This window comes from Vanellus vanellus (assembly GCF_965231255.1).
Source record: "Vanellus vanellus genome assembly, chromosome: 2".
NCBI lineage: Eukaryota > Metazoa > Chordata > Aves > Charadriiformes > Charadriidae > Vanellus > Vanellus vanellus.
In genome coordinates, this window is record NC_138906.1 from 24,506,922 (window position 1) to 24,530,479 (window position 23,558).

The window sequence follows — 23,558 nt, forward strand, 5'->3', positions numbered from 1 at the left end:
TGTTATCTGCTGCCAAAAGGTGAGGTTGGATTTTCAGTTCTATACTTTCATCATTACAGAAAGTTGGAGGAGCTGACTAAGATCGCTTACACTTAGAAACACTTGCACCACCATGAGACAGTTCTGGTTTGTGTCAGGATAAGCGATTGCCCAACAAGCACAGGAACATTCATGCTCCCGACACACAGTAGGCTGCAGGTGAAGCTACAGCAGAGCACTTGTGCTGGGAAGTATTAGGGGCTGCACATATTAAATAAGGTTGGGATTTTCATCTCAGCTGAAAGGGCAAGGCTGGCCAATGCCACTGAACTTCAGTAGCCAGTTGGTACTTGACACCCTGATGCCCCTTTGCAAGTCCTAGACGAAAGCAATTATATTTCTATAGATTAAGTCTTTTTCTCTGTCAGAGAGGTCTGCGTCCACTTCTCGTGTGCTGTTTTCAGTAAGTTATTGGGATCTGAGCAAATGTCGAAGGGACGATCTGGAGCTGAGTTCACGGTGTGCCGGCTGCCCAGCTGTGTCTGCCCGTGTCCTTGTGCTGTCCCCGGGCTAATGCCCTCCTCCCCCTAAGGTCAGAGCCCACAGACGGGACTTATCACAGGAAACCTGATTCACTGCAGGTTCATGCCAGAACTTACTGTCAGTTACCTGTGATGACCTCAGCTGTGCTATTTTACTTGATTTCTGTATTTATATATTTTTACTGACAGTACTCAATTATTTTGGCATAGTTGTCCTGGAGTCCAGTGAAGAAGGCCAAGATACTGCTTATTTACCCATTCATATGACGGTATGTTAGACTTACATAAACTTTGCAGCAGGATAGCTGTGTCCATGCTGGGAACACTGCACTTCTTCAGCTGTACCAGTGTCATCATACACCTATTCACACTTTTCTGCATGTGATCAAGGTCTAAATTCACTAATAGCCAGATTGTATTTTCAAGTCTTACAAATAGAAAATGGGATTATAGAAGATATAGTTTACCAGTTTATTGAAAACTCATGCTTTTTGCCTACCTTTGCCCAGAGAGCTGATGAGAATCCCAGAACAGGACTGAATGCCAGCATCACAAGTGTTAATTTCCAACCTTTTGTGAAAACAACTATAAATCCAGTGAGAAAGGTAATCCCTGCCTGAAAGAACATTGCCATTTTTCCCCTATTCCTTCATTAACCTTGGAGATATCACTGAAAAAAACCCACAAGTTATATCCAAACAAATAAGAAAGTGTGGAAAAAACAGATATTAACTCTTTGGATACAGTACACTTTGTCAGTGCTCCATCACGTTTCTAACACTTGCAATACAACACAGCTACAAGTAGTTTCATCTGAAATCCTCAAGAGGGGCAGGTAACTAAAGATGTAATGAGAGACATTCTTATGTTATGTTACAAAAACTTCTTCAGATGGTTGTGGTCAAGCCCTGGAACAGGTGCCTAGAGAGGCTCTAGAATTGCAGCTGCTGGAGATTTTCCAAACTTGCCTGGACAAGGCTCTGAGCAGCCTGCTCTAACTTTGCTGTTTAGCCTGACTTTGAGAAGGACATTGGGCCAGATGACCTCCTGAGGTCCCCTTTATCGATGATTGCTCTAACTATGCAAAATGCAAAAATATTGTGGCCTGCACATAAAAGAAGAAAATGAAAACTCTGTGTTTCTAAATCACCTGTTTAAAAAATAATGCAATTGTATTGTAAAATCTGCTGTGACTTTTTCTTGTTGTTTTCTGGATATGGATTTGCGTGGGACAGTGGCTGAGAAGAGACTAGTTAGCAATTAGTATAGTACTGAAAATTTAGAATCAATTGCAAAAGAATAACTTGAAAATGGAAGCTAAGATTTCCTTGTCTCTGACAATGCCTTTTAAAGAGTATTCCATTAGGCAGTGATGCCAGGTGCTTATGAAAGTATGGCTAGTGTGGGAGAGAAATTTTCTGGCATATGCTACCCTTATGCTGGGCATTTTCCTTTTCTTTCTTTCTGTGTCTCCAAACACATTCCAGGTCCATGTTATATCCCCCCTTCCCACCCATCTGTTAATAGACCTGTGTCAGCATCTGTCAGATGTAGCTGTCACAGCAAAAACCTCCAGCATTTTAAGCTAGTTTACTCCATCTCCTGTGTCTGCCTTTTCTTTCCTTTCCCCTGCATTTTCCCTTCCCATTTAAGATCTCCAAGTACTCTGTACCATAAACAGTGAAGTGTTTCTAGTGTAGCTCTGCAACATGAGTAGAGATACATACATAAAAATAATAAATTTTAAACATTATGGTAGACTGGGATTGCTAAACATGCAAATAGCATGAAACATACCACTGTAAACAGGCTGACAACATTCAGTTTCTCAGGCGGCTTCTTGTCCCCAATTGTAAAAAATTATGATTGTATTTTAAGTAGGAAGAGCACTTAAAACATCAAAGCAAGCCTAATGCATTATGAACAAACTACTGTCTCTTAATTGCGTTCAAATGCAAGGAGGAGATACAGGAATGTAAAATAAGAACTTTTAGTGTAATCTCAGTGCATTTCCCTGAACACTGTCAAAAATACTCTCAAGAAGTCTTCTGGTTTGGGAACAAAACACGTAGTCTAGTTGTAAGTTACAAGCTTCCTATGGAAGACTCATTTAAAATTACAGGTCCTATGACAAAGTATTGAGAATGGCTGTAACTAAATCCACAGTGGGACTTTGGTAGTGCAGCAAAAGTCCTCTTGCAAACTTTGCCTAGTGGTAGCTATTGACCCTATTTTTAAGTGCCTTTGGAAAACTAGGTGGGTGGGCTAATCTAACATTACTGCCAATTGTCTGTCAAAGACCTCTCATAGCTAAGTACTTTGATTTCAGATCACTAGACTGCAGTCGGGCAGACTGATCTCTCTAATCATAAGACTCAACCTACAGAACTGAACTTGCAAGAAACTGGGCTATTAAAATGTGAAGTGGACTGCAAAGAGGGGAAAATGAAACAAACTTGGAGAAGGTGGAGGTGGTGTCAGAAAGAATGCAATGCCTGTGTGATGGTCAGAAGGCTTGTACTAGAAAGAAAAATGGAACAGGTGGAATTTCAGAAAAATCACTGTGAGTTTGTAGGGCAGTGTCCTGTCCTGTCACAAGATATCCTGTGAGATATTAGCGTGGCTTAAGGGGCTGGAAGATGATCTGTGTCAAACGGACAGTGTTAAAATGATGTAGGACTTTTGCTTCCACTTGAAAAATTTGAAGGTTCATACTGAAAATGTCCACTTGAAGGAAGGTTAGTTAAAGCACTACTCTTTAACTGACTATTACAGGTAAAACCTTGGGGTTTGAGGATTGGGGTTTTTTTGGTACTAAACCTGTATTTATTGCATTGCCGTTACAAGCAGTACCAGGGATAGATTAAAAAGTAACAGTAATCAGTCTTTGCCTAGACAGAGGTAAAATAAACTGTTCTGTTCATGGTTGCCACTTTGGGCTTAAACTGTACTTCTCTAGCTTGGGCACTACCAGCAATGACTGGAAGGCAACATGCTCAGGAAAATGGAGAGTGTAGTCTTCAATGAGAATAGGCATGTTGTTCCATTAGTAGTGCATCAGACTTTCACTGGATACTCTAAAATATGATACAATTTTGTATTCATTTGCCTTTTTCTGAAATATGCCAGGGTATGAGAATGTTATTAAAGTCTACCTTGTTTGCAGAGGGAAACAGGGGTTTTAATGTAGGTGGTTTTTTTTTTTTTAATAAATTCAAAGAGAAAAAAATGAGATATTATATTTTTACCTGACATTTTGACAGCTTTTTGGTACAGTATACCTACCAGTGATAGCAGTAAACTTCATTCTGACATGCCAGAGATTGCAAGTTGATGAACGCTAAAATGCTAAATTACCCTACTTCCCTCCATGGACACATTCAGGATAATTTGTTAAAGATGTAAGACTTTTTGTCTAGATCAGAATTAAATATCTGCATTTTTGCATGAAGAAGGAGGAAGATGAGCTTTAATAAGGGTCCTTGACCTATAAACCATCAGACAGGAAGCGTGAGAAGGCTGTTACCTGAATAAACTGAGCTTTCCCTCCAAACAGCCTGTGCTCTCCATTTAAAACTAAACTCATCCAGCACATTTTAAAGATGTAGGTAAAATGTCAAACTCTTTCCACTGTTTTGCAATAGGTCTTCTCTCAGCTCTAAAAATTTCAGTGTCAGATCAAATACTAGTATTTCTCCTGCTGTCATCGGTGCAAGTTATTTTAAAGGACATAAAGCACTGTACCGTCAGCAGTTTCATAAACTCTTAATTAATCCTAACTGGGATGAGTCACAGGTCAGCTTCTGGTGCCTAGAAATCCCTTTCAAAACATCCTAAACCCTCCCCCATAAAGGTATGTGGGGATTAGGTGTCTTTGACTGCATAACATGGAAAACAGTGAATTACAATATTGTGCAGTTCTTTAAATTAAGTAATCTATATTCCATCGTGATCTGTTTCTTTTTTTTTTGAAATATGAAAGGTAGAGAGGAGAGCATGCAGGACATCTGACTCCAATTGGCCCTCCATTCTAGTAAAAAAGTTACACGTCCTTCAGAGAACTCGGAGAAGCCTGTAACTTAGCTGTCCTTTAACTACTCTGACTTCTGTTCTCTGAATATTTTGGATCAGCCTTTTGACAGAAGAGGATAGATACAGCTGTCACGATAGTTTTGCAAAAGAGCAAAATGGAGCAGCCAAATTTTCTATGACCCTAATAGAAATTCCCAATCACAGCATCAAGGTACAAGCAAAGCTTTCTGCTCCTCAGACAAGCTTCCCCTGACCTGGGGGATTCAACTGGATTTGTCTGTTAACAATTTATCTATATTTAGACTTATTTATCCATATTTAGATATAGATACTAATACATTTTTACATCTGCGTTTGTCTGTGTTTTCTGAAGAGAATAATGGATATCAAAGACTTCTCCCTAAAAGGAAAACTGTGTGATTATTCTTGTATTGTTTACCAGTAAAATTTAAGCCTATGCAGTTAAAGATAAAACATTAGTAGAATAGAATCATAGAACAGCCCAGGTTGGAAGGGACCTCCAAAGATCATCTGGTCCAGGTCCAGCCTTTCATGGGAATATTTTGAAATCAACTGCTATACTTACCGTTCACCTTCAGATCCATAATCCTGATATGATACAGCAATATTATCATCCTTTTTTATTTCTGTAAGACTTTGTTTCATCTTCAGAATGCATTTTAATCTGAGAAACAAAGTACCTCAGGAAAAAATACCAGTAATATTTAACTGAGAGAATGCAAAGATAATAATCTGAAAACCTATATCCTGTTGTGTTGTTTGAAATCAGTTTATCTTCAGTTTTTAAGCAGGACCCACAGTGGTGTCATCTACATAATACTTGGTAATATGTTATTTCAAAGCATGCAAATTTCTGAAGTGTACCACAATTAATACAAAATAAAGAGTAAAATGTATTTTAAAGTTGAATGAAATTTCACTGGATATTTTTGCTCGGTTTCTAATATTCACTGTTGAACATTGATAACTTGTCTCAGACAAAATAAATGTGCTCATTTACCAAGGGGATGATCTTAATCTGTTTTCACCTGTTCTAGAACGTTGTTCAACAGTCAGTTGGTTAGGACCAAGCAGTGAGGTTGGACATTGCTCAATTTACATAAAACTCTAATGAGGGAAAATGTTCAAAACCCGGTGCTTGACAACCTTTTGCAGTGCCCTTGGAGCCTGCTAGGTCTGCAAAGGACTATGTGCACGCTCTGTCTCCAGAAATGGAGTGCTCAGCAATGAGTAGTTTTGAAGAGCCTGTTTTGTCTTTGTCACTCTTGAAAGCATCTGAGAAATCTCCTCTTAACTCCTCCCAAAGGAAGTCTCTCTGTTCATATTTTAATCATTCCTTGTAAGGTTCAGAAGTAATCAGGATGACTGAAAAAGCACCATTTCCTGGAGCAGACCATTACACCGGGCTGTGAACCTGCCATAAGCTGTTCAAGTGAAGGTGCTCTTGTTATCACTGTTCAACCATCCATGATCAAACTGAATGGGAGTAAGTGTGGTCCCTTTTAGCTATCTTGTGCCCAGAAGATAGAGTTCATTTGCAGAAAATCATTTACTTTCCTTAATGGCAAATGCTCATAAAGATTCTTTAGGCCTACTTTTATAATAGGTAATGGATAATGCATGTAAGTTTTATAGTAGGATTTAAACTGCGCTATATTTTATCTCTTGAAGTAGCTCACCTCAAAGTTTTATGGATGGTTGTGTTCATATTTGAAAATCAGTGTTGCCTTTTGAGAGTTTGACAGTGTTGGTTGAGAAGGGATGGAAAGCTTAAAAAACCAAAATTAAACCAAAAATGTTTGGACAATCAGAATGAGGTTTGGTGATGTGAGAGCTCTTAGAAACTTGGAGGAACTCAAATGTTTTCCTTTCATTGTGAGTTCTCAGGGTGGCCTTTGAGGGCCTTACTGCAATGCAGTGGCAGGAGGAGGTGGCAGAGGGGGAGAATCTGCAATTCCTGACACAAAGGTTTGCCAGTCCCTGGCTTTCACTGAGTAAAGGCATGGCTTGCTGTTGTGCTGTCAAAACAATACTCCATTAGAAATGACGTCTTGTTGGTAAAAGTGACAAAAAACCCCTCTCTTTCTTTGGGGAGACACAACCCAAGGCTAATTCCTTGGCTCGGGCTGTCAGTCAAAAGTAGGAATTAAAGCAAAGGTCATAAAGTATTCCTAAAACATTTCTTTTGTCATATTCTGGTCATCTTTGAGGTGCAGGATGCTTGTACGTACCCTTTGGACAAAAATTTAGACAGTGATTTTCAAGTGTTATTTTTATGACTAGTTTCCTCTTAATACCGCTTGTGATGTACTGAATGGTCTTGACATACTGGAAGCCACCATAAAGAATGGATCGGTTTAATTGGTTGGATCCACATGGTTGACCGTCATTTTTCCTGTACAGAATCACAGAATGGCTGAGGTTGGAAGGCACCTCTGGAGATCATCTAGTCCAAACCCTAGCTTAAGCAGGGTGAAGTAGAGCAGGTTACTCAGGGCCATGTCTAGTCCGGTTTTGAATATCTAATCGTAGACTCCACAACCTCTCTAAGCGACTTGTTCAGTGTTCAACCACCCTCACAATAATGAGCTGTTTTCTCACATTCAGATGGAATTTGACCCATTGCTTCTTTTTCTGTTACTGGATATAACTGGAAAGAGTAATATGTATGGACATACATTGTCACCTACAATGAGAAGTTCATTGGTGTGTTATTGAAAATTATTTTAAGATAGCTGTTCTGTGGTATGGACATCCTAGCTATATATTTTATTATAATTTAAGGAATCATAATAAGCCTGACAATCTGGAACATACTGGAGGGAATTGGCCACCAGCTCATTTGATCCTTCTACTTGATGAAACTTAGAAACAAAAGTCCACATCAGTTTTCAGATAGCTGTAGCTGAAGAACAGCTATGTAATAGAAAATGGATTCTCTAGGTTAAATGCAATTAAGATAATAAGATAAAACTAAGGAATTTACTATGACAAATAGTATAATGTAGCTACCTCTATAAACATAGAAAACGTATAATTCTAGCACAAATTGATATCACAGAGTTCAAGTATCTGTTTAATATGTGAATCCCCTAATATGGACTTTTTAAGATGACAGATTTAATGACTTACTGTGTATAATGGTAAATGGATAAAAAATTATATTCAGATGCCTAAGATATGTAACCTCAATCTGTAAACTGGAATCCAAATAATTGACCAGTTTGTCAGTTATTTATCATCTCTGAAACTGAAGTCAGTAGGCAAAAAACATTTGAAAATGTTGAATTTATTCCCCTTGAACCAGATGTAATATTTCTTACTGATACGTTGGTATTCTGAAGCTTAACATTTGCTTTGAGTAGTTAGAAACAAAAGCTGTGGATTAAAAGAATATTCCAAAAATTTGTTGACCTAATCTGAGATAGAAGTTCCTTTTATTTGCATGAATATTCTGATGGCTTGTTTTTGGAAATAATATGGGAATCCCGAGGCAAACACCTAAAAGAGGGGTTTGCTCTATCCACAAGAGGGAAGCAGATGGGAGTTACGGACTGCAGCTGCTATTCTGATGTTTGTAGGTGACAGCACAACAATTGCAGTCATGGCCAGTTCTCAACTGCACGAGCAGCTATACACACATAAACTCCTAAAGCTGGATGAGCAGGAGCAGCCAGAGAAGGTTAGGCTAGTGCTCCATGAGGCTTCTCAGAAATGTCAACACTGGTTTTGTGTCTCAAGCACTGAACTATTTATTGACTGAACAGGTGGGAGCTGAAAGTTTTAAATTGTGTAGCTATATTAATTTTGGGTTTTGGATGACATCATATTCTCAGAACAGTTTTCCTGTATGATACTTGTGAATATACTCACTAGACATTTTTTCTTGTGAAGCAGTCTCATCCTAGAAAAAGATTTTTCTTCAGTGTAGAGCGATAAACCATCTGTATATCCTCATGGGAACCAGTTTTTCCATTCATATATGTAATTCTTTTTAAGATTTGTATTTTAATTTAGGTGACATAAAAGTGCATTGTACATCTGGTTTAAAATCTGTGGTGTATTAAATTGAACCAAACATTGATTTTCCTGTCCACAGCTGCAAATCAAGCAATTATATAATGCTTTTATCTTCTATTAGCAGGAAATACTAAATTCACTTAGTATAAAATACAGATCTTGGTGGTAAATGCCTGTTGTCTTGCAGGTGATAAGTTTCACTTTAGCGTAACTGTAGCATTTTAATTCCATGTTTTGCAAATTTCTATATCTGTTCTTTAAAAATTATAGGACACCTGAAATTGAACGTAGAATGATAGTGAATGTAATATCTCTTAAAGTAGTAATTCACTCAAGCAAATAGCACTCAAACTCTATATCTGGAATCAAATTACCTGGACTAAATGAAAACCTCTTTGCTCTTGTAATACTCAGAAATATTTCTAATACATGGGAAGACTTTTCTTTAGCCTTCTCCTTTATCTTAATATATTTTGTGACAAAGAAGATTAAATTAAGAAATAAATGAAAGGGTTTTGATTTAAATGCTAAGATAAACATTATCTACCATCATTGATTTCCTCCAGGAGGACTGCTTAACGTAGTACAAGTTGGGAAGAGAAGTTAATGTCTACTGCCTTAGTCTAGGTCTTAAGAACTCTGACCTCAGTAGACGTGGCAGCAATGCTGTCAGGACTGTAAATTGATACTATTCCCTTGGGCAGAACAAAGAGCAGGGATCCTGGACAGTAACCAAAAGCTCCTAAGAATATTGCTCTTTGGATTAGACAGAACACTGTACATATTGAGTTGAACAACATATACATGAAGAAGAAAAGAAAAAGAAATTTCTAAAAGAAAATGCAGATTAACTTCGCTATTGTCTGAACAAATGAGGCCATCATGTGGCAAATTAAAGACATGGCCACAGAAAGAAAAATCATTGATTAATAGTATTAGTGATAATGAAGAAAATGCACGCCTTCCACCACCAACTCAGAGAAAACTGGTGTGAAAGTTCAGACACAGAAATTCCTCTTAGCTTTTCATTTTTTCATAGGAATTCTAGAAAAATTTTGAAGGATATTTTAGAAATTCTTTATCAATGAAAGATTCTTAGGTGGAAAGCACATACGTGCTTTTTATTTTTAAAGTCTCATAGGTAATAATGGGAGAATGAGAGTTAGAAGGAATAACCGTGTCTTCAAAGGAGAGATTTCAAATGAGAGCCACGTGAGCAACTAAGTTTCTGATGATTTATTGAGCTCCTCAGGAAATTGCAGGAAATGAAATTATGAACATCTGCAAAACTAAATTGATGCATGCTTCATTGAATGTAACGTTAACAAGCTGAACCTTGAAACATTAGCATCCTGAACTGTAATTCTCAACTTTAGCATGCATGAAAAGTAATGTCTGAGTTGTTTCTCATTTAGAAGATATGTAAATAACTCTCATCTTTAATTACTCATCTTCTTTTACATTGAAGAATAGACAGATACATGGAGATAAATCTTCTGTAGAGCTACCCAACAGAAAATCTTGGGAAAACTTAATTTACATTAGGAATTTCTATGTTGAATTGAGTTTGTGGATGGAGAAATTGTCATCATTCCATAGTGCCTTCTTCAACCCATCCCTTGGAATATGTGCATAAATTTTGTTTGTTTGTTTTTTGAGCAACATGGAAATGACACATTGTTTTACATCACTATGAAATATGTGCATGTCAAGGAATGACCGAAGAATCAGTACAACAGGCAAGCACATTCATTAATCCAAAATAAAAGCTGTACAAAATGTTATATATATATAAGTGAAGGTAAGAATAAATTAATATTGGGGAAAGTCAAGAGTGCCTAGAAAGAAAAAAGTGTGAAGCCAATGTTAATCAAACAGCTTGTCACAGCCTCAGTGGTAAATAGAGAGTAGATAATGCTGACTTGCTAGTCACCTTATACCTGTAGTAGATTAATTCTTTTGAAGTTCTGCCCTGACTCTTTTTATGTGTTGCTCTAAACAAAGCTGAGCTAATTAAGGACACTTGAAAAACAGGTGGGAACTAGGAGTTTCTCTGTCAGACAGATATGCATTCCTTCTCCCTCAACATTGCTTAATTTTAACATCTTGCATATTCTGAACTTAATTATTTTCTTAGATTCCACATTAATCAAGTTATTCACTTACCCCATTTTCATCAGTGATCTGAGAACCAAGTCAGAAGTAACAGAGAAATAAAACTTTTCCTGCTTCGTAGATGATGTAAGAACCACGCTATTTTATCTTAGAACAACTTTTGCTGTATTCAAGAAAATTGTTAACATATTTGTCTCCTTTACTAAGCAAATGAATGATACCATTTCTATCCACGGACACTTAAATAAATCTGTTAAGACAGATTACATATACATTATATATGCAGACACAGTCTTTTAAGTTATCTAAAATATTGATGACTTCAAATGTTTGGGCAGTTTAAAACAGTCCCATACAATTTCTAGTATTTCCACAAAAAATGTCTCTGTCCTGGTAAATACAAAGCTGCAGCTTTATGGCAGATAATGTTTACAGATCTACTTTATTGAAACATTTTGTAGTGCTGGATCTAAGACTCTTTCTCTACACTAAGGCATTGACAATGTAAGTATTTACGATAATCATGCTCATATCCTTTTATGAAGAGATACAATACAAGGTTTTTGTTAATGGGGCCAGCTAGCGACAGCAACTCTAGAATGGGTTGAACTGTGCCCTAGACTTCATTGGCCAGAGCTTAGGCATGAATGTTTACTTTCAGTTAGATGCTGTCCTGTCCTAGACCTCTACAGCAACAGCGTTAGTATACTTATCTCCTTAGTTCACAGAGTACAGCTAGAATGAAATGTACACAAGAATAAGCACATAAAGACAAAAGGAAATGTACTCACAACAGAGATTGCTAAAGACAGTTGTCCTTGTGTGTTCTGCACTTTTCCTTCCTGTTCTCTACTTTCAAGAATCTCTACATCTCTACATTCCATGGAATTCACAGCAAAGGATTTGAAGTGCCTGCTGGTCCTGTTTCTGACTGTTTTCAGTTTACTGCATTAAAATAACTAGAATAAAAGCTACCGTCCTGTTTTAGAAATACAGAATCAATGTATGACTAAACTACATTGTTGAAAGACTAAGTACTTGACAATAAGTTATTGAGACTGTCTATAGTTACATTTATAATGTGGCCTTTTCTGCACAAAAATTGCTAGTTGAGTGTTTTTACCCTGTATTCATAGGCCGTGTGCCATGTTTCTCCTCTCTGCCAAGTTGTCTTCTTTCCTTTTGACGACCAAGTCTACAAGGTAAATTGGATTTTGAGGGAGAAGAATAGGAGGAAGAGTTATAAAAGTACAAATAGACAATACCTCTCGAGGAAAAGATTGACTTCATGTCTATTTGTACCATGAATGATCACAAGAATTACTCATTAACAAATATTTCAAAGAGATCTTTAGTGTATTGCAGAAATGAATGCTACTGGGAAGGTCAATTTCCTGGACAAGTACAGCAGCAAGAAAGAAACAACAGGTTCAAAGGATTTACTTATAAGGAAGGAGAACCGGTTCCATTAAAGCTAGATTGATGGGGAGTCAGTGTCAGGGTGGAATACTGTTGAACATCTTTCGACATGTAGAATAGTTCAGGAAGAACTTTGAGGGAATGCCTGAAGAAGAGACTAGTGCAGATCCAGAACTGATTTACAGTCTTCTTTTGGAGGTGGTACACGGTCTATGCCATCGATGAGAAATACTCCTTCAGAATGTTTTGAGGGGAGGGAGAATGCTGGAGTTTATTTATGCTCTTGCTCTATGTCAGAAATTATAGAAGGGCTTAGTAGTGAAGTATTTGTTGCATAAGGAACAGCAAATTGCCCTTGTAGGGATATGTTGGAGAATGCTGGGCAATAGGACACTGTAGTATTCAACACCCTGATAAGATTCTGCAGTAGGAAAGGCTTTCTAGACCTAAACCCTGTTTTTCTTCTGAGAGTTCTCTTTTGATTAGTTGTTTCAGCCGGAGTGCTATCAGACTGTTGAACTTAAGTGCTTCTTGGTTCCTTTTTCCCACAGTCAGTGGCATATATTTGGAAAGCGGTTTGGATTGCAAAGGTGGTATTGATGCTGACATCTCTCTACAGACTTATTCCAAAGGCAGTGGGGCAAGAGGCACAACAAATGTGTAAAAAACACTGCTAGAAAGGTAAATTCTGCTCGAAACTGCTGCACACTCTCAAAAGAAGAACAAGACAGAGGGAAAAAGGCCTATTACTTTAGATATCAAGCATTTAGGGTGCTTATGGTAAGAGACAATTGCTGGTTATTTCAACAAGGAGGACTCAGAGCTCAGATAAGTATTTTATGATATCATGGTGAACCAAAATGTCTCAGAGCCTAACTGAAAAGGCAGAGATAGGAAGTAACATCTCTTCTGTGCTGTAGGAAGATGCAATAAAGTAACAGTCCCTAAAGCAGAATTGTCCCAGGTCAGTCAACCCTTCCTTTGGGTCAAGCTTTACAATGTAAAAGTGTATGAATAGAATATGGTGAAGTACACATTTTTGGAGGCGTCTTTGTCCTTTTGGCTTTATGACTAAAAATTACACAATGAGCATCTGGTGGTAGCACAATACTAGTAATATGGTCTTCCGAAAGGAAACTCTGAAAGGAAAGCAATTGCGAGCAGCAGCATAGTTATTTAAGCATTTATGGTGGATTTGGAAACAAAGATCCATTATCCTTAAAGGAAAGTGCTTACTTTCCTTATAGCCCCTTTCAACCAAAACTGAAGTGTTTGGCAATTATCTCAACCAAGGGAAATACATCTTTAGAAATGTGGAAGAAAAGGATAGAGAAAAATAGATTGTTTTGGAAAGTTTCTACATTTGACATGAATTTCTTAGATAGATTTTAAACTATATGGCCAAAATTTTCAAAATTGATTTTCAGATGTCTGTGGTAAAACATTTACAGTGCTTGCCTGATTTTCAGGAAGAGCTAAATTTGTCTGGTAAATCAAGCGTCTTTGAAATGATATAAGCTGGGGAAACAATCCAATCATTAGAAATTGTATCACGAAAAATTAAAAAGCCTAGTTTTAAAAATAAAAGACTAAAATCCAGAATCTATTTTAAAAAATCAACCTAAATATGTTTTCACTTGAATCTTCAGTCTATAATGTTAAAAAATATCTATTCCATTCTTGCAATTGCAAGTATAACTTATTTATATTATGGTGCAGAATAATAGCCTTACTCGTGGACAAGAATGTTATTGTATCAAGTAATACATAAATAGGAAACAAATTTGATAGTCAAAGTGGTTTTCCATCTAAGACAGGAACAGAAGAAAACTGATAAGTGATTCAAGAGGAAGACTGAATGAATTAACATTCTGGAGAGTGTTATTAGTACATTGATGAGCCTAACTGCCTATCAGTTAGGCTGTGTGTGTATAAATATCTACATATAGATATAACAGATATAAATCTCAGGGAATCAGAAATTGCTATCACAGAATTGTGGAAGACTGATTAATGAGGCCAGTTTTAAACTTAAAAATAAACTTTACTGCACATATATATATATATAAACCAATATACATTGCTAATGGTTAGTTCTTAATAATTACTTATCACTTTTACTACACATTCAAAGCAGTTACTCCTTAACAGTCATCCTAAATTAGTAACTAATATACAATATCACAGAGCTGATGCCATGTAATTAGCACTGCTGGTTACAGCCCTTGAGAGTCTCAGTCATCAGGGTGATCAGGTTCAACAGCTCTTCAATGAAGGAAGCTAACACTGAGAAGGGTGTCCATCCTTCCCCCTCTTCCAAGCCCATATTAAAGATTTTCACCTTTTATAAAATATTACAGTCTTTAGAGATTTCTTAGCCCTTGACCTTTGACCCCTAAGACTTTGGGACATATGCAGATACTACTTTCCCAGGCTGCAGCAGGTGCCTTGCCTTGCCTTGCCTTGCCCATCAGTTGTGGGTTTTTTCTTATCTGCTGCTTCTTTTCTGTGTTACACTTAAAGCAGTCTTCTCCCAGCTCTTAAAGTTGCACCTCTTCAATGATCAGTAACTGACCACGAGCGAGGTACTTACAGTTCTGGGACCTTTGTTTTCAGCCTGTGCCCCTATTTCCAATACCTTTGCCATCATCCCAGGCTAAAACTCCACATCGTAGCAAGAGACATCTAGTGCCAAGCTCCAGCTGACCTGCAAGTTTGCATAACAAGTTGATAACAACCCTAATAGGCCAGGACTTGACTGTGCCTTCCACAAGCACAGTAAGGATAAGGCTTGAGGTTTGTTTCTGGCAATAGCAAAATAAAAAATATTTCTACTGAGCACGAAAATGTTTACGATATATTTACCAGACATGCCTGATTAGTGTGATTTTGACAGAAATCAAAGCAAGCTTATATTAATTACATTTGGCTTAGTATGCTTTTACTTTTATGAGTGCACATACTCTGGCTACATAGTAGAGGGGTTTGAATAATGAAAACTAGTAGCGAGAAAACGGTACATATTTACTTAGCATTTTTGGTTTTGTAGGACTTACGAAAGGAAGGAGGAAAACCAAAAGTAACAAGACTGACTATTGATATTGAAATAATTACAGTGACAAAAATAGCAGTATTGAAATAATTACAGTGACAATTCAGAGATAAGTACTGCCTTTAATTTACATGTTGCACGATCCACTTTGAACATTGACCAGAGAATAGTAGACGCCTTTTTCAGCCAGGAGCTGCTGATGGGTTCCTTGCTCTACAACCTTGCCGTTCTGGATCACGGCAATCTTGTCAGCATTTTGGATGGTGGAGAGGCGGTGAGCTATCACAATGCAGGTGCGACCTTCTCTGGCTTTATCCAGTGCTTCCTGGACAATCTGTGCAATGAACAAACCAAAAGGTGAACTATTCTGGCAGCTGTTGTGAGATATACCTCAACTGTCATCTGTGAAGTAAACTGTAATTTACAGGGAAAGGAAATATCTGTGGCTTTAGCTTCCTGGTTTAGAATTAGCCTGGAGTTGCAAGGAGTCAAAACTGTCAGAGTGGATGATGCCATGATAGCTAGGAGGATGAGAGGGAACCAGGCTCATTACTGAGACGTGTGGCAGGGGAACAAGAGAAAATGGTCATAAATTGTAACAGGGGAGGCTCGACTGGATATAAGAAATATTTAGTGCAGGGATAATTAAGAATTGGAACAGGGACAAAAGACAGCTTATAAATCTCCTTGCAGATTTTCAAGGACCCTACTGGACACAGCACTAAGCAACCTAGTTTGAATTCAGTATTGGCCTTTGTTTGAAGAGGAGTTTTGATTAGAGACCTCCAGAAGTCCCTTCCATGACTGATTAATCACATATGAGAGTAAGTCATCAATCTTAGGTCAACTACTATCATACTAGTTCTCATGATTTTGCAGAGAGTCTCGTGAATCATGTTTTTTTTAAAGCTAGCACTGACAGAAAAATACTGATAAGAATTTCTGCTTTCTTTTCTTTACTCTGTATGTTTACTAATACGGAATAAAATAAGACATTAAATTTCTGGACCTAACTGGCACTTAGTTAAGAAAATAAAGAATCCTGGAATTATTTAATGTCATTTGCCCCTCAAACCTTATGTTTTTATGCCCAGAATTGATCAAAACTTAGTCCATAGGGTTTGAGCTTTTCAGATCGTAATATTTGTTATATTTGCCTATTAATACTAAGTACTTTTGTAGAATCTGTGTTGATTTTCTACAGCTAGCATGTACTTCTGTTATACCAAGATTTCAGCTTTGGGCTTAAAGAAGAAATAAGTGTTCTAGCAATTTTTTTCACTGGACGTTTGCATATTAGCCATGAACACACAGGAAGGACTGGAGAGCAATGGGAGAAGCAAGAAAAATTATGAAAGCAGGATTTAGTCTTTTCCCAGAAAAAATGTTCTCTGGGTGCATCCTCAAACTTTTCAGGTTCTGAAGTTTGTGCCTTCTGATTCAATTTTGATAGCACTTTTCCAATGGAAGCCTGAATAATTCCAGGCAAAGAAATGCCTTCTTCATTGCTACTTCAATCTGCCTACTGCCATAAAGATTAAAAAAAACTTTTTTTTCAAGGACGAGTAAGACCTTTATATTTATTATTAGCATAAGTATGTAATTTGCATAAAACACCATATTTCAGGCTTTGAGCTTTAATCTGTGGAAGTGAAAACAATAATCATTATACAACGAAACATGGATTTAGATTCCAGACTCCTAGCTCAAATCAAGTTACCTTTTCACTTTCTGTATCTAAGGCAGATGTGGCTTCATCCAGTAGCAGAATTTGGGGCTGACGTACAAGAGCTCGGGCAATAGCAATACGTTGTTTCTGACCACCAGAAAGCTGAGTTCCCTTGTCTCCTACACGGGTATTGTATTTCTAGAAACGATATATCAAGTTCAGATTATGAACGCAAATTGATTCTGAAGTATATTTAAGCATACTGACCCTGACACCAGCCATCTGTAAACTGCATATTCCATGCCAATAGCTCTGAAAACGGATGAGCAGAGTAGCTATCTGCCACAGATCTATAGATCTTTCACTAGGAGACTTCTTTGTAGCATCAAGCATTTCATACATTCAAAGCAACAATCCCTCTAAGATTGGAAGGAAACATAATCCCCAATCAGGAAACAGAAAACCAAAGATCAGTGAAAGTCTATGACAATACTGGCGATCAAAACCTGACCTTAAACACTCCAAGCTAGCATTGTGACCAATCCATTATTCTAACCCACATTTATTCATCCTGAAGAAAAAAATAGCAATGTAAAAGATGTACCAGTTCAAAATTACATGCTATATCCATATATAGACATATACAGTTATACACTTTATCTATATCTATACTACAGGTTTTGGCAGTTATGCTTTTAAATTAGTTATGTCAGGCCTCCGGACAAATTCATGTGTAGGTCACAATAGTCTTTGATTTATTATATATTTGGTTGCAAAAAGCACTAAAGTTTTATGAGACATCATTATATATCACAAGATTTCTCTACAAATTTTTGGAAAGAGCAGATTTTGATAAGACATTAGAAACTAAACATGATCTGCAAAAATCATGGGGTTTGACCTTTGTATTTTTTCAAGAAATGCAAAAAGCAGATGAATACCCTGAAATTATGCTGAATATATACAACATACAACTAAGCTGGCAACCTCCTTGCTTCAGGAAGTTTTGGATACAAGTTGACATAGGTTAGAAACTGATTTGTCAAACTCACAGAAGAAAAGCCTATCCAGAACTATTAAATAACATGATTTCTACCTTAGGAAGTTCGTGAGTCACAAATTATGTGAAATTAGATGAGAATTCAAGGGAAATGTGATTAAATGCTTAGCCTTTTTGAATACTTATTTGTAAATATGTCTTGCATTATTTTGTGTGTGGCAAACCTTTCACCTGACCCAAGATGCTGGTTCCTATATTATTATGTGTTGGTCATACACATATATATGAAAGACTTTCTTGGTAATTTGTAGGAATACTAGAAATTTAAATTCTGACTAGGTATAACTGGAAGAAATGCATAAGAAACCTGTCAGTCTAGCAGAGTCTTTTACATATGCTTGAGATAAATAGAAGCTTAAAAAGAAATGTTTAACTCACTTAAAAAAAACACACCCCACACTTCCAGCTCTCTGTAAGATATAATTGTGGATTTTCTTTCCTAATATCTTAAATATTCAGCTCCCTACCTGACAATGGAGTGTCCCAGAGGGAAAATAAGTATGGTAAATATAATCAAGAACAGATAAGATTTTAAAATTGGTTTCAGATCTATTTGCGTCTCAGGGAATTATTGTACCCCAGGGAATCATAAATGGACACAAATTTTCCTTGCCACAGTATGTCACCTCCAGTTCTGAGAAGGAGAGAAAAGGAATAACTTACATCTGGCAGAGATTCAATGAAGGAATGAATGTTGGCTTCTTTTGCTGCATTAACAATTTCCTCATGTGACACCTGCCGACTGTTATCTCCATATGCGATGTTTTCAGCAATAGTGCAGTCAAACAGGATTGGTTCTTGTGAAACGATACCAATCTGAGCTCTCAGCCACTGGATATTTAGTGTCTTTGCATTTTTGCCATCAAAAAGCTAAGAAACCAAACATTTTAAATTTCAGCCACACAGCTATATATGTATTTGAGACTTACTGTAAATTCATACACAGAAGTTGTGCAATTGCAGCTCTTTCCTTAGAGATATCATATTGAAAGCTCACATAATCCCTTCCCCTCCTTATCCTCTATGCTCCAAAATTTCCCACTGAAGGAACAGATTGGCAGTAGTATTCCATTAAAATAAAGGAAGAGTTGGATTCATTTATTCACACACTTCTAAGCCAAGTATCCAATCTTAAATTTAATTGTGATGTAATGCCTGAAAATAGAAAAATTTACTTCTGGATTCCTTAAGATGTCATTTACAGCCAGTATTCTTTATTTGCAACTCAGTCACACCTGCTAAATTTGGCTACTGAGTTGCTATCATTGTCTATTAGATAAATGACAACAGAAATTTTTTTTCTGGATAGATCAGTTTCATAATTATACAAGTCATATCAACTTGGACAAAAATATACCAGGACATTAAAAGGGCTGTTACACCTCCACTAGAATCACTCAGTGCAGTGCTCAGGCTCCGTGTTGAGTGACATGATCAGCTGGGTAACTGAAGAACTGTCCCCTTCATAGCATGGCTCCCGGATGTGATTAATCTACTGATCCCACAGTTTGTACAGGAACAGCCAATTTGCAATCAATAGAATTGTTTTTCAAAGGAAAGAGACCATAATGACCCTGATTCAGAATCCACTGAAACCAGTGGCAACATTTCTACATCTGCAAATGTAAAGGGGGAAGAAAAAGCAAAAAAGGAGAAATTGCTTTCAACCACATAGGTATTTGCTATCTCTTTTCCTTAGAATTCCAATGGATTTGCAGACTGCTAAGGTCTGCTTCCTGTTCCTTATTTGATGTGAAAAATCACCAATAAAGCTAGAGAACATTATGCGTTTTGGGTCCACCATACCAAATAGCATAACTTTTAGCTGTAGTTTACCAGACTATCATAGCGCTCACTGTTGTGAACAGCTGTTCTTCTGACAGTGCTTTTAAGCATACACTCCTTTCACTCAGTTCACAGTGCAACTGAGCTTGTAAATTAGTCCACTGCTTTTGTGGTTTCTATGTCAGAGGTCTGTGCTTTTCCCTTCAGTAAACCATTGGTGGTTATTTATGGATACAAGGTCAAAAACATCGGTGATGGAGTTTCACTTGGTTAAACATACTTTTGGGGCACATATGCTGCTGCTTTCTCCGTCAGTTTGCTACACTGGACCTGTATAGGCATTTCCAAACTCAGAAAAATCTTTCCCATTGTATCTAGGCCTTATTTAAGTATCATTTCATATTTCATGAGTATCTCTGCAGAGACAAGCACTGAAATCCTTCTTATTCTCACCTCATCCAACGCAAAATGTGTGGGTTCCTTTTCAAACAAAATATCTGAGCACGTTTACATCAAAGTGAAAATGGCAATAAACAATAACGTTATGTGAAAAAAATATGTAAAGTTGCTGAATAAGCAGCGTGGGAAACCCTAGATGTATTTTAAACCAAAATTACTAAAAGTATTTACAATCTATCACTTGGTAAGTGGGCATACTCTGGAAGATGTTTCTGACAAGCAAAATTCATGACAAAAATGATTCTTGTCAGTGTTCACTGTTTTAGGAAAAACCAGCAAATTCGATTACTACATTATACAGAAGTAGATATGCAAGGATCCTACAGAAGTAGGATGCAAGGTCCTGCACCTGGGGAGGAAGAATGCAAAGCACCAGTATAGGTTAGGGGCGGACCTGCTGGGAAGTAGTTCTCAGGAGAAGGATCTGGGGGTCTTAGTAGACAGTAAATTATCCATGGCCCAGCAATGCGCCCTTGTTGCCAAAAAGGCCAATGGGATCCTGGGCTGCATAGGGAAGAGTGTGGCCAGTAGGTCGAAGGAGGTCATTCTCCCCCTCTACTCTGCACTGGTGAGGCCACAACTGGAATACTGTGTCCAGTTTTGGGCTCCCCAGTTCAAGAGGGACAGGGAATTGCTGGAGCGAGTCCAGCGAAGAGCAACTAAGATGATTAAGGGCTTGGAGCATCTCCCTTATGAGGAAAGGCTGAGAGAGCTGGGACTCTTTAGCCTGGAGAAGAGAAGGCTGAGGGGAGACCTTATTATGGCGTACAAGTATCTAAAGGGTGGGTTGAAGGAAGATGGAGCCAGGCTCTTTTCCATGGTTCCCAGTGACAGGACGAGGGGCAATGGGCACAAGTTAGAACAGAGGAAGTTCTGTTCAAATACATGGAAAAACTTCTTTATGGTGAGGGTGACAGAGCACTGGCACAGGCTGCCCAGGGAGGTTGTGGAGTCCTCTTCTCTGGAGATTTTCAAGACCCGCCTGGATGCAGTCCTGAGTAATGTGCTCTGGGCAATCCTGCTTTAGCAGGGGAGTTGGACTAGATGATCTCTAGAGGCCCCTTCCAACTCTGAAAATTCCGTGATTCCGTGATTAGGCTGTGGATCAGGTATATTTTTACCACAAAGATGTTCCATTGATTCATTTTTATGTGGGAAATTGGGGATTTTCCCATTATATTATTTCATAGCATTTAAATAAGGAACCCTGATGAACCATTGCTTGTCTTTAACATTAAAAATGTTTAAAAAATAACATGAGTATATATTATACTGTATCACATCACATAAAATGAAATAAGCTCTCCCTGACTTAACACATCGACATGTTGTTACAAAAATACTTACCATTTCTCCGTCAAGTGGATCATAAAATCTCTCCAGCAGCTGAACAACAGTACTCTTTCCACAGCCACTGCTACCAACAAGAGCCAGAGTTTGTCCCTTTTCTACTTTCAGATTCAAACCTTGGAGGATTTTGACCTCTGGTCGGTTTGGGTAGTTAAATGCCGCATCTTTGATCATTATGCTTCCTCCAAATGTTTCCTATGATTGAAATAGTATCACTGTTACATCTTTAAGACAATTTGACAGATGATTCAACTAGAATTGCAGAATTATTTCTGAAATCAATAGTTTTAGGACTGAAATCAATAGTTTTGCATTTTCTGGAATGCTAAATTTAACTCTGTGGTCTGAATCTTTGTGAAGCCATAAAATCAAAGTACAGCACTGAACTAATTTGAAAACGCACATAATTCTGCTGGATGAATTCTACACAAGTTGTACCTTAACCAGATTTTCAAAACAAATAACCTTTAGACATTGTGGGCAAAAGCTGAACTCACAATAGAGAACTTGGTCCATGTTGTGTTTGGATAAAGTGTCAAGAATACATTGAGATAAGGAAGTAATCAGAAGGAGATGAAAAATCAGTTTCAAGGAAGTGAGAAGAGTACTGTCCATATTATCAATAAATAATATCGCCCATTACACATGGCTTACTTACAGGCTTCTCTCCTTCCTCGCTGTAACTATCTATTGAGGGTACTCTTTCAAACAGCAGAAACAAGTGGGCTGCTGATATCTTGGCTTTGGCATAGTCTGGAGCAAAAGAACTGCTTTGTCCTAATGCCATTGCACCAAATACCACAGCTGAAAACACTCTATAAAAGAAATCAGGAAAAAAAAAATCAATAAATACACAATGAAGAAAAGGAAAATGGAAATGCGGCTGCAGTCAACTTTTTCTTTTCCTCGGAGAAAAAAGGGGACTAAATTTAAAAAGAACAAAGTAGTAATCAACTATTATTGCTTTAATTACTCATTTAACTCCAGAAATTTGTTTTTATCCTCTTTTAATGGAGTGAGATAAACAAGCCTTCATCCCAAATTCAATGTTCTTGTTACTTATTAGCACTAATTTCTTTAATTATTAATACTGGTTAACTATATGAAGTCTCAACTCAGGCTAGGAGAAAAGCGCTGTAATCATTACTCTAATCCTGTTCTACTGTTGCTGTGGTTTCCTCTCTATCGTTCAATGATCTCTGGGAGTTAGTGAATCATTTTTGAGGCATCAATGAAAATAAGAAACCAAGCCTGTAACAAAGTAACAATAAAGATTTAATTTGCTATCACAGCTAGTCTGGAAAAATTTGAAGGGTTCACAACACCAAAAAAAAGGTTGAAAACTACTCTATTATTGGTTTATGGTGAATGTAGATGTATCTTTACAGGCTGCATTAGAATGGTTTAAGAACCTGCTGTCCTCAGCTATTAATTACTCTCACACAACATAGGATTACTGATCACTGAGAAATAGTAATTGACATATGAGACCTCTTAGCCTGTTTTAAGGCAGAGTAAAATAAAATCATGTATATGAATTTTTATCTTTTATCTTCAGAGCTATATAAATTAATCTGATTTATTCTGCATTTGAACAGCCTAGAAGTGCTCACACAGTTTTAGGTCAGACAATTCCTTCCAAATCTAATTGAACCACTGAAAGTTCACTCCCCCAGATGGCTAGACATGTTCAGCTAGCGGATAGGATGCAGACACTTTCCAACATCTTCCAGTCCAAATGAGCAGTTTAACTATCTTTAATAAGGTTGCCAACAAAAAATTGGTATTATTGGCCTTTCTTAGGCGTTGAGGTCACTGATATCCATACTGGTAGATCTCATTCTTTTCATACTTGTTTCCATAGACTTGTATTGACCTATTGCCTCTTAAATTAGAAATTATATTTCTTCCGAATTTCTGTATGATCTGGAAGAATGGGACTTCAGTTATGATAGGGGCTCTTAGGTATTATGGTAAATGACTGGATAAACAGTGATTATAACCCTGAAATATAAAGCTACAAAACTAAGGTATAATTTCATAATAATTTGTTTA

The 23,558-nt window shown here is 37.3% G+C and overlaps 1 protein-coding gene across 1 annotated transcript in view; it reads right to left on the reverse strand.

The window, feature by feature from the left end:
* Window positions 1-15,288: 15,288 nt before the first annotated feature.
* The window catches only part of LOC309686606 (ATP-dependent translocase ABCB1-like), a 42,516-nt gene continuing 34,246 nt past the window's right edge, over window positions 15,289-23,558 (reverse strand). Inside the window, exons 23-27 of the mRNA XM_082499336.1 lie at window positions 22,162-22,318; window positions 21,501-21,698; window positions 18,573-18,779; window positions 16,901-17,047; window positions 15,289-15,514 (exon numbers count right to left, since the gene is read on the reverse strand). Of these exons, the coding sequence (XP_082355462.1) occupies window positions 15,308-15,514; window positions 16,901-17,047; window positions 18,573-18,779; window positions 21,501-21,698; window positions 22,162-22,318 (916 nt within the window). The 3' untranslated portion in view covers window positions 15,289-15,307. The remainder of the gene's footprint in view (window positions 15,515-16,900; window positions 17,048-18,572; window positions 18,780-21,500; window positions 21,699-22,161; window positions 22,319-23,558) is intronic.